Source organism: Seriola aureovittata, chromosome 16 (genome assembly GCF_021018895.1).
Source record: "Seriola aureovittata isolate HTS-2021-v1 ecotype China chromosome 16, ASM2101889v1, whole genome shotgun sequence".
In the NCBI taxonomy this organism is placed as follows: Eukaryota; Metazoa; Chordata; class Actinopteri; order Carangiformes; family Carangidae; genus Seriola; species Seriola aureovittata.
In genome coordinates, this window is record NC_079379.1 from 20,691,720 (window position 1) to 20,708,862 (window position 17,143).

At 39.9% G+C, this 17,143-nt stretch overlaps 1 protein-coding gene across 3 annotated transcripts; it reads left to right on the plus strand.

Moving 5' to 3' along the window:
* Positions 1–7,397: 7,397 nt before the first annotated feature.
* Positions 7,398–13,847, plus strand: LOC130183600 (macrophage mannose receptor 1-like). Of its 3 annotated transcripts, XM_056399177.1 has the most exons (6): positions 7,398–7,561; positions 10,065–10,102; positions 10,241–10,618; positions 11,750–12,177; positions 12,728–12,821; positions 13,337–13,847. In XM_056399177.1, the coding sequence occupies exons 2-6, from the start codon at positions 10,066–10,068 to the stop codon at positions 13,348–13,350; spliced, it is 951 nt and encodes a 316-aa protein (XP_056255152.1). In that variant the 5' UTR covers positions 7,398–7,561; position 10,065; the 3' UTR covers positions 13,351–13,847. The 3 variants fall into 3 exon arrangements, with proteins under 3 accessions (XP_056255152.1, XP_056255154.1, XP_056255153.1); XM_056399179.1 differs by lacking the exon at positions 10,065–10,102 and having other exon boundaries at positions 7,400–7,561; XM_056399178.1 differs by lacking the exon at positions 7,398–7,561 and having other exon boundaries at positions 7,575–10,102.
* The last annotated feature ends 3,296 nt before the right edge of the window (positions 13,848–17,143 follow it).

Consider the following 17,143-nt stretch of genomic DNA (forward strand, 5'->3'; position numbering starts at 1 on the left):
GAACTAATCAATCTGGGAATCATTTGTGTGTCCTTTGGTGGTCTGTCACACATTCCTAATGAGCTAATCCATTCAGCAAGCCCAGGAGAGGCTCCCGTGTACAACCAGTTAAGAAATCAACACATGACTAGGGTGGTTTATGTATCGCATTGATTACCTTTGCTTGGGAATGAGCGCGTAACCTTAGCGATGCGGATCTAGGAAATTACGGCCCTTGGTAGGTTCTTCTCCACATCGACACAAAAATACAATTCTGGTGGAAACTGTTTTTGTCTGTATGATGAGGCAATGAAAATATACTGAGCACCATTATGCTCATCCCTCTCCAATTTCCATCCCTTCACCCCTCCATGTCTACCTGCCTCTGGCTAATTCCCTCCAACCTTCGGGGGAGGGGGGTTCGGATTGGAGGGGAGATGAAAGCAAGGTGGAGCGTGATTGGCGAAAGAGAAGGTGAAAACACAGATGAAAGAGGAGTGCCAGAGGGTAGTGATGGCCTTTACCGTAAACTGTGATGGATTAGGAAGCTTGGACTGCAGCATTAAGATGAACAGGTCAGAGAGGAGAGGAGAGGAGAGGAGAGGAGAGGAACCTTAGATGACTTAAAGTGTCCTGAGTGGCAACTTTATCAAAATATCTCCACTCTAGAGGATTGTAGCAGCTGATAAGAACCACCAGGTGAGGTGATATTTGAACAGAAAGCAATAAGGTGTGTGTGTGTGTGTGTGTGTGTGTGTGTGTGTGTGAGAAACTGTACTTTCAGTATAAGGGGAGTGAGCTTGTGATTGTAATGATGCTCTTTAAATTGTCACCTTGTTAAAGTTTACCACTGGTACTGAAGGTGAGACTGATTCATGCAGCAGCTCGAGTGTCAGTTTGCAGTGAAATCTGCCTGAGCTGCTAAAACACATGAAGGAGTTTCATGTGGCAGGTGATCAGCTGACCCTCTGACACTTAACACTTCTGCTCCTCTACATTTGAAAATGTTGGACTGTTGGTTGAAAAAAAACCAAGCGTTGTGAAGGTGTCACTTTGAGATTTGGGTGATTGTGATGCTTTTTTTTTTTTCTATTTGTATTTCCTGAAATTCTACAAAGCAAACAATCAATTAATTGAGAAAAAAATCAGTGGATGAATTCATGATGAAAATAATCATCAGTTCTAGTCCTATACAAAATAATAAAAAACTAACTACAACAGTAAAATGTTGCTTTTACAGCAGTGCATGAGAAATAATAATAATATGGATATAATCTATAATGATATATCCATCGTGGAGGGAATTTCTCTGAGTACTTTTACTTTTAATAGCCTACTTTAAAAACATTTTCCTGATTATACTTACATACTTTTACCAAAGTGTCTTTTTAATGCAGGACTTTGACCCATAATGAAGTATTTTCACAGTGCGGTATTAGTACTTTTACTTACTTACTTTCGCTATCACTGAATTGTAAACTGACATTACAAGAAAAATAACTTTGCACTACAATTTTAACAACACAGCCTGCCATATAATTTGGTTTATTACATGTTCGAATCACTGATCTGGGTATTTCAATATGCTTTGGCTTGTTTTGACATTACATCCAGAATGTTTACATAATTATTCTTACAAATGATGCATCATACATCAGTTTATCAATACACAGGAAATAATGTCACAAGGTGTAGTGTTTAGTAACTTTTGCTTGTGCCCAAAGCTGGCATCTATACAAAAGCTCAGTTCAAAGTTTAACTGACTGATGTGCTACCATGCAAATGAAAACCAAAGTCAACATCAAGCTGTGCGTCATAAAATAACAAGACATCAAAACAGGTGGCTGTATTCATCATTTAATCATTTAGTAAATAAGGATTAGAGTGTGTGTTATTTAGTTACACCTCTGACACCTCACACACACAAAAAAAAAAAATGATGTCCCTCACCTTACCAGAAACAGTCACGCTTTGCCACTATCACCTGCCAACACCTGTGTGACACACCTACTGTCCAAACATAGGCCTGGGCCTGATGAGTGCTCTTCTCAGAGCTGTGTGGGAGGAATCTGATCTATTGCCATATCCCTGTTTAGACCTTACGCATCAAATCATACAGTAGTATCACTTCACCGTGATCAGCAGCGGAGTTGAACACAACTGTGTGGATGTGCATTTTAAATGCATAGTACAGATTGTCTGAGGTTGCATGAATACAAAATCTGTGCTTGAGGATGTTTATCTTTACACATAGTGTGGTTATACAACTGTAAGCTCACCTTCTTGCATGAAATCAGCCTCATCCAGCAGGTTATTCTGACATGTAATGGTAAGAGGACCACAGGTGTAGTTTACAACATTAACCATGGCTGCATTACATTAAGTCTGACCAGCTCCAGGGCTGCAGCATCACGCATTCTGACGCACTCGCATGATTTACTTCGATTAGATAAATAATAATCCTCAGGGGAACTAGTTTGATCACCCGTGCAGCGCGACAAATACAAAAAGATAAACATACGAGACAAGTCACAGAAAGACAACGTACGACAGACAAACCGCCACAACAAAAGTAGCAACACTAACACACAGACTAACAGATGCTCAAAGGAGACATTGGTGCCCACCTACCCGCCAAATGAAAGAACAACATATTAGCACAATCAATCAATTAATAAATAAAAAGTGCCTAAAAATGGGACCAATGCAAACCAGAATAGAATAAAGTCAGTAAATATGAATTAAAAACTTACATATTGTGTCAGAAATACAACGAATCAGGGAACAGGCAGTCGTTCAAGAGTTGACAGCTGTGGGTACAGAGGACCTCCTAAATCATTCTGTGGAGCATCTTTGCATCATTAACCAATCACTCGGGACGCTTTCTAGACTAAAGCCACCAAAGTGAAGTGTGGTTCGATCTCTCCTCCTGGCTCTTTCCTTCACTATTAAATCAGGAGTAACAACGTTAGACGACGCTCAGATCGGACATAACCTTTATTCACTTAAGAGAAACATACCAGTTTAAAACATGCCGGAGACACTGCATCTCCCAGAATGCCATGGGAACGTGGGGATCAGCCAGAGGAGCTGAAGAAAGCTGCTGGAGAAGAGAACACCCGGGGTTCTCATGTTCACCCTGTCGCCGCTACAAGAGTGACAGGAGTACAGGAAGTGACTGGATGGAGTGACAGATGGACTCATGGATGTAGTATTTATTTTGAGACCAAATTAACCATTAACATATGTGCCGCTGACTACGTCCTGTCACGGTACACATTTTCACACCCAATGAAATATGTTAACGAATGGAGCGCAATACAGTATGGATCGGTGAACATCAATAATAAATCATTAGAAGAAGGGAGAGGAAGGATTTGGGGGAATATGTGAGATTTAGGTAATTCATATCACGACTGTCTGTCTTGGCAACCCATCCCCCATACACACCCTCTCTCTCTCTCTCTCTGGCTCTAACTCTCACTTTCTGTCTCTCTCTCACACACACACACACACACACACACACACACACACACACACACACACACACACACACACACACACACACACACACACACACACACACAGAAACAGAAACAGAAACACATTCATACACACGCAAGGAGGAATCCTCTTATGGGATAGATAGATAGATAGATAGATAGATAGATAGATAGATAGATAGATAGATAGATAGATAGATAGATAGATAGATAGATAGATAGATAGATAGATAGATAGATAGATAGAGGGAGGTATTTGGGGAAGGTGGATGATGATGGGAAAGGTAAAGCGAGGAGGAGAAATGGAGAAGCATGTAGACAGGCAGCAACAGAGAGAGACAGAGAAGTGGGGGTGAGTTCATATTGGGGAAGGGGGTGGTGGTGGATGGTGGGAGACTAGGCTACATGACGTTTGTTTCCATGGTGATGGTCTCTCTCTGTCTCCCACACGTAGGGAGATGGTGTTTTAATGTGTGTGTATTTCTGTATTTATGTGTACATACATGTAATGGCATTTTTTTTTTTTTTTTTTTGTCAGTAAATAACCAAGTGCTGGTTGTTGGCATATTATTGATACTACGGTGGAACCACAGCTATGAATGATGCCTGTTTGCACTCTGAGCTTGACACTGTGTGATACTGCACACCCTCGTTTTCCTTTTGGTGATGTGACAGCTTATGGTTTGCACAATAGTGACGCCATACAAGCCAACGCACAGGGTACAGCCTGAACCAAATATAGGCAGCTTTTATGTCTAGTTTACCACAAGGTCATTTTCCCTCTTGAAAAATCCATACGGTCTTTACACTGTAACGTATTTTGCACTTTGGAAATGCTATTGGAGCTTGGAGCAAGGGAATTATATTTAAAAAACTGTTCATCTTGGGTATTAAACCAAATCCAACCAGCTTGGCTGCAGTTGTTTTCACTTTGGCTTCAATTGGCTGATCAATTGCAATGAATCAGTCTATTTTCCACCTGTGTTGCTGCCATCAAGTCTTTCACTCACTGATGACTGTAATAATGGATAAAAATAGGAGCAAGTGGGATGATGTCTTATACCATTTGGCTTGGAAACACTACGATATGATGGAAGGCTTTTACCTTTACCGCAAAGAGATGGAGATGTAAGAGCTGCAGCTTGGTGTGGTTACTGACAATGAATTTGGGGGTTAAAATGCAGGAGGGCATTCAATCTATGAGACGTCTGAGTGTGATAGCATGTGTGTGATCAATTGTGTGCACATGTATCACTGTTTATGTGATAGTATGTATGTGTGTGTGTGTGTGTGTATGTTGGAGAAACAGGCAGATATCTATGTGGGGCGTGACCGGCATGGCGAGAGGATCCGACTGTCGCGCCAGATCCACCGAGCTTGAGGAGGAGGAGGATGAAGAGGAGGGGGAAGTGGCTTGGGAATGGTCATGAATCTTGAAGGCAACATTGCCATCTGGTGTCAGATCAAAATTATGTATCAGATGTAAGTAAAAGTTTAAAATGATGTGATACATTGTTAGTTAGCAGTCAGTTCACACTAACTGCATGATACATACAGTACACCTTAAAGGTTTAATATGTAACTTTGATTGATTGATTGACTTTATCGTCCACCTCAGTGGAAATTCTGTCTTTAGTTTCTCCCAAAGTTCAGGAAAATCCACACAACACAACACACCATTAAAATCATGCAACATGTACAAGATACAATAGTGTAAATACATGAGCTGGTATCAGCAGATATGTTTTAAAAATACCAGAGAACAAATCTTATATAATAACAAGACAAGTAATACTTGTTCCCTGGTGCGATCATTTTGTGCTCAATGCCTGTGTGACATAGGGAATAAAAGACTCCTTGTATATGTTCCGGCTGGTCCTTGGGGCCCCGAATCGACAGTCAGACAGAATCACTTCAAACTCTGAGTGCAGTGGGTGTGAGATATTTGCAACTATGTGTTGAGCCTTCCTGTGTGCAGCACTGTCAAATATATTGCAAAGTTGTTTTTGTGACTTGCCAGTCGCCTTCCCTGCAATCTTACCAATTTTGGAGAGCATGTTTTTGCTCTTTACACTCAAGTTGCCGTAAGATGCTTCCAACCAGGCTCCTGGGTGCCATTTCAAGTATTTGTTGGTTAACGCAAAAGCTCCTCAGCTTTCAGAAATCCATCATTTTAATCAAGGTTACGGTCTGTTTCATTTTGTTGCCTGTTAATGGCGTCATATTCCCTTTGTGCATACATCAGCGTTGTTGTTGGTCAGAATTATCAAATTTGACTTTTTATCCAGTTTTAAGTCACATTTTTACAATATGCTTTTTTGATATTGATTGTTTTAAACTATATATTTTAACAGCCCTGGATCTCATGTGTCCAAAACACAGATTGTATATAACACTACACTGTTTTATTCAGTGTTTTCACCAGATTTAATCAATGGGTCTGTTTGTTTTACAGAGCACTAAGGATAATTCAGCTCCTGGTAAAACCCTCCTTCATTCCCTGGATAATATGTTTAAAATATGTCAATTGTCACTACATCCAACTGCAGTATACACACACGCACACACACGCACGCACGCACGCACACACACACACACACACACACACACACACACACACACACACACACACACACACACACACACACACACACACACACACACACACACACACACACACACACACACACACACACACACGCTCATCCACTTTCAGGCAGACAACCAAACAGTCAATTGAGCACGCAGAACCAGCATCGTTCGTTCGGAGAATTGGCAGATTTCCACGCCGACATTAGAGCAGATGATTCAGAGTACGCAGCCGTTTCACTCCATTGACTTGATATATCACTGTTAACACCAGCAAGAGCCTCTCTCGCTGCCTGTCTGACTCTCCAACACACACTTCACACAGATATTTGTCTCAGATCTTTAATTAAGTTACTCTCTGTCTTTTCCACTCAGGTTCTCTTTGATGGGATGTTCATGTGTAAAGATATGACAAATTAAAAATGATGTTCTTTTTTGTCCTTTTGATAGAAATGCAGTTGCCCATCAGAATTTTAATATAACCACCTTAGAAAAACCATCATCTGAACACCAAGGGTTCTTCACAAAAGGGTCAAGGGTCTCACTTTAATAATAGAAGCACTTACGGATGAGGAGCTGCTTTCTTTTGGTAGAGACGTGTTGCAGTTCTTTAACTAAAACTCAAAGCAGGCGGCTGGAGCCAATCCATGCAGACATTGGACTCTGGACAGGTCGCCAGTCTATCACAGGGCTGACGGGGAGAGCCAACCCGTCACGCTCACATTCACACCTACGTGCGATTTAGAGTCACAACTTAACCTAACCTGCATGTCTTTGGACCTTTCAACACAGAAAGGTCGCAGATGGCCAGAAGGTTCAAACCCAGAACCTTCTTACTGTGGGGGAACAGTGCTGACCACTGCACCACAGTGCCGCTCATTAAAAACCCGAATATGTAAATACTGTGTTTACATCTTGTTCAGCTGCCCATAAACAGCCAAAACAGTCAGCTTCAATATTCAGTACCATCACACGATGATTCCATTGTATTTGATTGACTGATGTCAGGTTCATGATTCTGCTCACTGCAACCGAACTCTGAAGCTAAAACCAGTGTTGTGACGGTTAGAGAGCAGAGCCACAGAGTGACCACAAGAGGGAGCTCTAGGTTAATCCATCAGTCAAAACAGACACCTGAAGTCAGATGCCCACCTCTCCTTAGAGACAGCTCTGTCCATCTGTTTGGTGCCCTTCAGCCTTGAAACTGAGAACCATCCATAACTGGAAGCTGTCAGCTGTAAATCACAGGGCGAATGGCTGAGATCACCCAAGAGTGAAAGGTCACACACTCAACTTCACCATCTGCCCGAGCTCAAGTGCAGAACGCAGGCCAGTTCTGTCAATATGATGCATTCACGGTAACAAATCATGAAGAGTAGAGGTTGGTGTGATCACTTCAGGCCTGTGTAGGTGAAACACAGATCTGAGGAGTGGGAGATTAAAACCGGCAAACTGGGAAGATGACAGGCACAACAATGAATCCCGCAGAGGTATGTATTTAATATTGTATAATTATTTAACATTCACAGAGCTGTACTTCTATTTGTACATTGAAATGCAGCAACAAAATACTTAGATATTAAATGTGCAATATTTTCTATTATTGTATCACTTTTGTTTTTATCTTATGTTATGTTATTTGTTTTATTGAATGTAAAGGACTATTACAAATAGAAATGCCAGTGTTTGTCATAAATTCAGTATCTGTCACATCTTGTTTGCTTACATAATAATTTGAATGACCCTGAAGCAGAAGGTCGTACGCCCCATTTCACCACCTGATGGTGCATGGAAATTGGAGGCCAAGCTCTGTTCACATTAGCAATGAGGTGAAGAGTTTGGTTTTACATTATTTCTTTAGGCTTTCCTGAAGCAGTAAAATTTTATGTCAACATTCAGAATGGGCTGCAGAGTGAATAGTTACGTCCCGTGTGGAGTTTATATGTTCTTACCATGTAAGTGTGTTTCAGGTCAGGTGAACTTAATGTTTAATGTTTGTGAATTGTGGTTGTAGTCGTGGTCAAGACACAAAAGATCTTTGTCAGGAAAGAGCGCAGCTTCTTACATATTAAGCACGATGCAAGCAAAAGACTTATTTCTAAAAATAAAATTTGCCACGTCTTTTATCATCCAAAAATCATCGAAGATAATGACGGCCATTTTACTAAGTGTAGTCCTTAAATCATCATATAATGAGCAGTCATTTCAAGATATTATGTTTTAGTATTTTAATATTACTTTACCCTTCTACTTCAACATATTTTGGAGGAAAATATTTCTCTACTTTACCTGACAAATATAGTCACTACTTACTTTGAAGATTCAGATTTTACGTACAAAACATGATCAGTTTAATGAATATGAATCATAATTAAAGATAAAACTGCATAATAGTTAATAGCAGCTTCACTTCAAACAAATACAAGATGAAAATGCTGCTTACACAATAACCCGTGGATAATAATGACCATCGTCATCCATCCCTCATGTTCAGAATGAAGGTTTCTACCAAACATCAACAGACGATTTTTCCTCGTACATAAGAAACAACTTCACAAATGTTAAAAAATATAAATAATATAATATTTATAATATAAATATATAAATAAATTGTATGGTTGACTGTCCTTCTGCCTCTTGACACGTGCATGCTGGGAAGGCCTCCACCCCCCCCAAGACCCTGACAAGAATAAGCAGATTTTAAAATTTGATTCTAATAAACTTCTTTTTATCGGCCAATCACGCTGTTTACTAATACCTGGTGGCTGGTAATGTTTTGAATGACCAAATTAAAGGTCACACGCTTAATTTCACCATCTTGATTTGTATGTTCCCACATCCTGTTTCTTAAAGTCAGGAGCAAATGAACGCATTGGTTTGCATAATTACTTTAGAGGAGGCGGAGAAACTGAATAAAAGTAAATGACCACATCTTAAAGGTCTGACATGCGTCCGTACATTCTGTGAGAGCAAAAGTTGGAACTTTCCAAGGTAAGCCTTTTGTGCTTTGATTTATATTTGCTATATTCTTCTTTTTCTTTTGCTTCTTCTTTTTCTATAATATCTGCCTCAAAGTTATCACATGAAAAGTATTTGATAGGTTTCCCTTGCAATGACAAAACTAAAACATTTGTAAGAACATTTTTTAAAATGTAAAGTAAAGTAGTAAAGTTGGATTTCACCTTTTATGCCGGTGACCTTTAAAATGATAGTTGGGGTTATTTGATGTGGGGTTGTGTGAGGTGTTAATACATTGACGGTGTGTTACCTGCAGTGGATTCAGATCGGCTCCTCCCAGTTTACGGAAGCGGTGAGGAGCACTGGCACAGAAGTTGGGTGTTGTGCTGCTGTCGACGGGGCCATCCAGTTGAAGTGTACATTATGTTTTGAATATTTTCACCGCTTTATCTTATCGTCAAACAGCCCTTTCCTAACTAGAACTACAGTTTGTGAACCGTTGAACTACCGAATTACCACGCACAAGTGCAACAATGGCGTGGGTTGTATTACAGATTAGCTGTTTGAGTCAGACGGAGCTAAGCACAGGTGTGCTTGTGCGTAGGAATATGGTAGTTCAACGGTTGAAAAAAACAAGGGAAAGGGCTGTTTGACAGTAAGATGAATTGTAATATTCAAAATAAATTGCATACTTTTGTGAGGCTAAAACGCGTTTTGGCTGATGGCCCCGTCCACAGCAGCACATCACGCAGCCTCTGTGCTGGTGCTCCTGCTGCGACTCTAAATATGGGCGAGGCTGTTCTGAATGACTATAGATAAGCCACAAACCATCACGTCAAACAACCTGAGCTATCACCTTTAAGCCGTCATAACTAGATTCCACTTGTTTTTTTTCAAATTTGATTCAACACTAGTAAAAGCTCATACATCAAGTCACCCCTATCCCTAAGATTTTTTTTTTTTTTTTTACTTTTAAGCAAAAACAAATTTCAATTGAAGAGAAATGAATGTGTTCTGACTCTCTCTATTTTTCAGGATGAAAACAACACTATTGTTTATCCTCACCCTTGCAGGTCAGAGAAATCTTGCCTGAAAATGTTCATAAAGTTGACTATACACCTCTCTGACAGTCATTATACGTTTCACAATGGCTGTATTTTGTTGCATGGTTATTGTATGATGAAAATGAAAAACAATCTTTTTTCCGTCAGGACTGTCTGCGGGTTCTGCAAGAATCCTCAAAGAGTACGTCTATGTGAATATGCCAAAGACCTGGGCTGAAGCTCAGAGTTACTGCAGAGAGATGTTCAATGACCTGGCCACCGTAACAAACCGAGACTTCAACAGCAAGCTGATGAGTGTAATCCAGGGCCATGGTCCTTTTGTATGGATAGGGCTTCATGATGAAAGGACCAAATGGGAGTGGTCGCTCAATAACAGAGTCTTCAACACAAAGACAGATTTCAACAGCTGGAAACTAGATGAGCCAAACAACTGGAAGCTCAGGAAGCAGTGCACTGTGATTACAAAAAATGGCTATTGGCTTGACATTTCATGTATGGAACTACTTCCTGCAGTCTGCTTGAAAGGTAAGAAGGATTAGTTCAGTTAAAAGATAGACAGATAAATATATACTTAATCTCTTTTATCGGATTCTTCATTTTATCGGAATTCAGATGCCCAGCAGCTCATTAGTAGTAATGATAATAGTTATTTTTACATAATAAACAATAATAATTAAATTAGTTCATGAGCCACTTTCTTTGGCTGAGGCGTTATACAGCATGACGGGTCCTGAACCTCTCTGCTGTGCAGTGTGGCGAGACGAGATGTGGGCTGCAGCTGTAGCTGCTTCTCTCTCCGTTTCTGGTGCACTTCAAACCAAGAAGGTGCCGACTCGTGTACATTATTTTCTACATTGTCAGACGAAACAACAATATAGAATAAAGACATCAATCGACAAAAAACACACTAATATACTGCAAAAAAAAAACTACTAAGAAAACTACAAGGACTTGCTGCCACTCTGCCAGCGCATCATTTGAATATTTTTATATTATATTTATTATATAATATATTATATACAAAAGCTGCTTTATCAGAATTTAAAAACTTAGGACTCACCTGAGCAGAGCAATGAGAAAAGTTTTATTAAACACTTCCATTTAGTGGGACATACTGGTTTAAAATGCCAACCAGTTTCAACCTCATAGGGTTCTCATGAGGGCAGACACAAGTACTACATCAAGCTAATATAATGGAAATTATTCCCTCAAATACTGTGATAAAATAACCAACCACCACTAAGAAAACAACTATCAAAATAATATCAAAGTAACATAGACTAAATAAATATAAAATTAAAGTGCATTTGGCATTAGGCAAAGAATTTATTCATCCATGACATTTTAAAAAACATTCTTGTGACTTCTGCAAAACAGTTGTTTTTGTATGATTTGTAACTAACCTTGAGAACTTCTGGCAATGTTTACATGTCCCCTTCATACTACATACATACATACATACATACATACATACATACATACATACTCACAATGGCAATACTAACATGATAATGTTTAAACAGATGTAGTACCTTTGCCTGACTCCCCTACCAATACATTTACTATTCCCAGCAGACAACATATAACTTTCTTTGCCTTAGTAATGAGTGTGATTTCAAGGTAGATCTATTGTCTTTTGTTTTTCTTCTCTTTTAGAACAAGGTCCATCGAGTTACACTGCGGTGAAAATTAGGATGACATGGGCGCAGGCTCGGCATTACTGTAAAACCAAACACATAGACCTTGCCACTGTGAGGAGCTTGAGTATGAATACAAAGATATCCTCAATGCTGGAAATGAAGCACTGGATCGGTCTTCACAGAAAATCGTGGGCTTACTGGTCTGACTCCAGGCCCACCAACTTCACAAACTGGCACACGGGCCGGCCTGACAGTGATGGGAGTTGTGCTGCAGTCAACGCAACCACAGGAACGTGGTGGAATGATAACTGCAGGGCAACGCACTCTTTTATCTGCCAAAAACTGTCTCAAGTACCAGACAGCTTTTCAATTCACCACAAGGTTAAATTCCAGTCTGCGGCTGACCTGAAAGATCCGGCTCTTCAGCAGCAGATTTTAGAGCAGGTACAGTCATTTTAAAGCTGCTATCGCTGCTAACGAGCTCGGTCAGAGTTGTTGGAGTGTGAACTTCCCCTGAACTGCTAACGTTAGCTAAACTCTCATAGTAAAAATCTCACCTGTAACATCACAAAATAATATCATTAGCGAATGATATTCTCATTGACTTCATAAGTAACACTATGGTATTGGTGGACAGTGGGGTCCAAAAAATCTGAGACCACTTTCAGACTTTTGGACCTCACTAGTTAGCTAGCCATGCTAACATTTGCAGCTATTAGGGCAAACGCTGTTTACTCCTTACAGGAGTAAAGATAAAAGACACCAGCTTCCACACAGCATCTGTACTGTTTCACAAGACATTTTTATTCCTTATCCCTAAGACGTCGTCAGTTTGCAGTCTGCTTGTCTCCTTTGTTTTTCTGCCGCCACAATACGTTCGCAACCACAGTAACAAAACCGGTGGTCTAATCCAAATAGCAAGAGAAAAAGAAGATGTGTGTGAGAGGTCGCAATGATGTGATTGTAACAATTTTTCATTCTCATTTCCCTACAGCTGCATGCTAAACTGGTGAAACATGGATTAACAGCATTTAAACTCCACTGGACTCACACTGGAACACCGGCACGAGAGAGCAACAAAGAGGAAGGTATTTATTTGGCATTTTCCTGAACAGGAGAAATATTTTCGGATGGGTTTGTCACTTATAACAAAAGATTTAAAGCAGTAGTTCAGCTTTTTGGGAAATTCGTCTATTCGCATTCTTGGTGAAGTTGAATACGAACATCAAGCAGCCAGTTGGCTGAACTTAGCACAAAGAAAGGAAGGAGGGAGAAACAGCTATCTTATAGCCTAGCAAATAAATATTCTGGATCATAACTGCTCACAAAACCACAGTGTGTCATTGTTACACTTCAGTTTCTGCACTAATTAAACAAACATTATATAACATCTTAATAAGTGAGTTTTGGAGGCACTGCATGTTTCCTAATTTCCATTCTGTGTGCTGAGCTAAGCTAGCCAGTTGCTGCTGTAGCTTTATATCAACTTGACATCAATATGATGGTGGTTTCTTATCATCTAACTTTTTGCAAGAGTGCAAATAATTATTTTTCTCAAAATATCAAACTATTTCATTAAACCACTATATATGTCTTTCGTTAGGTTCAGGTGCCTGAGCGGACTGTTGTGCAGAGGACGTCGTGGTCAAGGTGTAACTGCTAATGTATCACAATGTTTTGCCTGTGTTTTCAGCTTGAGTGTCAATACACATTTTATACCACCAGTGGTAGTGTGTGATATAATTTTTCTTCATCACTTGCAACTCAACAACAAAAACAAAAAGTTGCACAAACTTAGATTTTTATATTACTGAAAATGTTTATTCACAGGATTTTTTACGTGCGGTTGCATTAAAAAATGTGAAAATACAGACTTCAGAGCATGTAGTGAGGTTTGAAAGTTCAAGATATAAACATGTTTATTATTACATGTTTAATATTTAAATATTTTATGCGTGCTTGCTGATGAGTCCTTTGAAATGTGTTTTTTTCACAGACTTTCAATGCTTGATGTTTAGCAGCATTTTTCTGGCTTTGAAATTTGTGATCCTGTTAATGATCACCATCATAGTTAATTGATTAATTGATTCTTAGCAATAAATGTCTTAAATGTGTTTTCTTTGTTTCTTTCATCATAGCAAAGGCCTTTTTTTCACACACACACACACACACACACACACACACACACGAGGAGAGAGCAGAATGATTGAAATTGTGCTTTTGGCAGAGTGAGAATCCACTGTAATTATTAATATTGGTCCTAACCTCTACTATGACTAAGACATTATTTTGACCTTGTAGACGAGAAAGTGAAGTTATGTGATTGAGATTCCCGCCTGATTTAATTTGATCAAGGCCAATCATCGCTTAACCAAAGAAAACCTATAATTTAAAAATTATAAGAGCGTAATATGGCTCGTCCTTGACTGAAAAGTGTATGTTGCAATGATTTATCTTCTACCTGGTGTTAACAAGCTGTATTTTGGGGGGGTGGGGTGGCGGGTGCATATAGCACACACAAAAAAATACCAAGGTATAATTTAGTGCGAGCTCGTGTTGGGACCGACATTAGCTCTGTGTGAAAAATAGAAAATTCTTTTGGGGGAACCAACGCTGAGCAAAACAAACAAAAAAAAAAAAACGTAGGCTGATCCAGTGAAAAACACTCAACTTCTAACACGCTTTAATACAGTGAATTAAAAGACAGGCTGTCACAGTCAGATGAACATTTTTTGCAGTACAAAGGGTCTGATCAGGCTGACAGTACGAATGTCCTCTCTGACATTGTGAAGAAGTTTCTGCCAGCACAACACTTCCTGCTGTTTGTAATTAGAAGAGGTTTTCCAGGAGCAGGGAGGGTGAAGTCAGGCACTTTTCAAAGAGAACACCTGTCAATCAAACAGCTTGAAACACTGTGACGTGTCTCCCTTTGGATTTTCTCTTGATCAAGTTTCTAAGTAGCTTTTTGAGGCTCTCATACAAACCACTAAGATCTTCTACACTATGTTTTACTAAGTGACTAAAAACTTCATCCGTGTACAAGGGGTTTGATTTCAGAAACAGCAACTAGACAAAACACAAGGTGTTTAACAGAAAATATGAAATTTTCAGGAGCTGCCTTGAGCTTTATTGGGTCACATTAGGCAGCACAACATTCTCCAGAATATTACAATGCTGTACAGTTTATGAGGTGACTGAAGAACACATCCATTGTAATTTTGGGGGTTGAAATGTTGACAGACCCCCTACGCTCCACCTTCTGTCAACACCCCAGGAAGCGACACACACCCACCACCATCCTGATTATATGTCACCCGTCTCCATGGTGACCCTAGAGCCTTCTGGAGCACAATATGAGGCATCACACAAACACAAACACATCTGCATGCTAAAACATATGCACGCGCCAGCAATAATCTCTTTGTGTAAAAACTGGATTTCCTGGTAATTATCATTCTGTTAAATTTGTTCTTCTGATAACACCCGAAAAAACTCTTGGGGACAGGCTCAAGCTTATGTTCCTCATTATGATAACTGTGCGTGTGTTTTATGATAATGCACAACTACATGTGCGCCTGCATCATTACAGGTGCCAGCCGCAGTCACGAAGCGTTCACCTGTTGCCGCACCTTCGGGCACCGACACATACGCACAGGCAGACAAACGGAGGAAAATAAAAGAGTGGATATAAGAGTGTGCTGTTGTAATTCAACCGTGTTATCAGCTGGTGCGAGACCATCTCTGGCAACACGCTAAACGAGTTCTTGTGTCCCCCACGGCAAGATAGAGCACCGCTGATAAAACAGAGCCGCGGGGCCCTGGCTTTCTGGTTTACACTGCTACTAAATCACAGTTTGTCCGGCTACAGGTTCAATAGGAGGGGGATGAGCTGGTGTGTGCGTGTGTGTGTGTGTTTGTGTGTGTGTGCGTGTGTTTTTACGGCTGTGTGGACAAATATTGGTTTGAAATCATCATTGTGGCCAGTCCTCACAACTTCAAAAGGGCTGTTTGAGGAGTAAGACTTGATTTTATTGATCAGGTTACAATGAGGTTCAGATGCAGGCCAGGGTCAGGGTTACACATTCATTCGTGATGATAAGGTTAGGGTAAGAGCCCAGGGAATGCATTATGTCACAAATTAAGTAAGACTAGTGTGTGTGTGTGTGTGTGTGTGTGTGTGTGTGTGTTCGGGTTCTCGTTTCTTTAAAGTCATTTTTGAGAGTTAAGACTTGGTTCTAAGTTTGATGTTAGAGTAAGGGTTAGGGTTACGTTGAGCTCTGATTTTACAGCTGATTTGTAGCTTTGTATAATGTCGAAGATTTCACTTGTAGAGATCAAGCAACAAATTCCAGGGTCAACACAGAAGTGCCAAAAAAACTGCAGCTCCTCAAATGACCACTTGAGGCTGTCACCAAAAGTGAGTTAATCCCCATAGACTCCCATTTTATAATGCTTTACGTTACTTTAATTTACATCAGAAATAAATATGTTTACAGCCTGGCACAAAAAAACAGTTTTTGTCCCTACAGCTAATTTCCCCCTTCAGTGTCTGCTTCTGGTGAATTAATGTAAGTCAGTGCAATGTCCGAGCCTGAGTGTGTGTCTTTACTGCAGCAATCATTGTGTGGTTGACTAAGCCTCCTCCGTCTTTACTACTCCTTGAAGCCGAGTATTTTTGTGAGTGTTTGAAAGCAGATATAAAAACCTCAGTGTTATGTCTACATTGAGACGGCAACCTATAACGTCTTATTGTGGATGGTAAAAGTTCCCCCTTTTAACTTGGTTCATGACATAACTCAGTCCTCTTCCTCTTTTCACGAGCTGAAGCTGCTGAAACAAGTGATCTGTTTTTACCCTCTTCCAATAAGCAATTCAGTAGAATGACTTTAATGGGACTGGTAATGGATTCCAGTTGACACCAGCTCAATCACCATTAGATATAAGCCGTTCTCCAGCTCCCAGCTCTGGGTTTCATTTGTGTTCCATAATGTATGTTTAATGACAGTGTTTAATTGTCATTCAGACTTCCTACTGTCATTTTCAGTCATTACTGTTGAGGCCGATTATAACTTTAATTGAATATTGGCTCGGCACACATGCTCATTAGTGAGTTGAGTTAATAAGGTGCAAATCTTGAAGTAACTTTGCCAAAAGTCAGTTGGCAGCCTTTAACGTCTGCGGGAGAAATAGTGGGAGTGCTGTGCTGCCAAATCATGTCAACTCTAGTGTGGTTAAATACAACCCTCAATAGTAAATTAAAAAGCACACGTCGTGGAGTATATGTCTTTATTTGTGGTTTGATTACCATTTGAGAGCATTAAACTTTTATTTTGACTTCCTCTACCTTTCCAAACTGGTATAAAATCAGTTTATACAGTAAAATACACCAAACTAAGTGGTATCAAACTGA

What these genes read in the sequence shown, in the direction of transcription:
- LOC130183600 (XM_056399177.1), top strand. Translation starts at nt 10,066, where the DNA reads ATGAAAACAACACTATTGTTTATCCTCACCCTTGCAG. An exon ending in GTTTATCCTCACCCTTGCAG is followed by an intron (nt 10,103 to 10,240) that starts GTCAGAGAAATC and finishes TTTTTCCGTCAG; the next exon opens with GACTGTCTGCGGGTTCTGCA. An exon ending in TCCTGCAGTCTGCTTGAAAG is followed by an intron (nt 10,619 to 11,749) that starts GTAAGAAGGATT and finishes CTTCTCTTTTAG; the next exon opens with AACAAGGTCCATCGAGTTAC.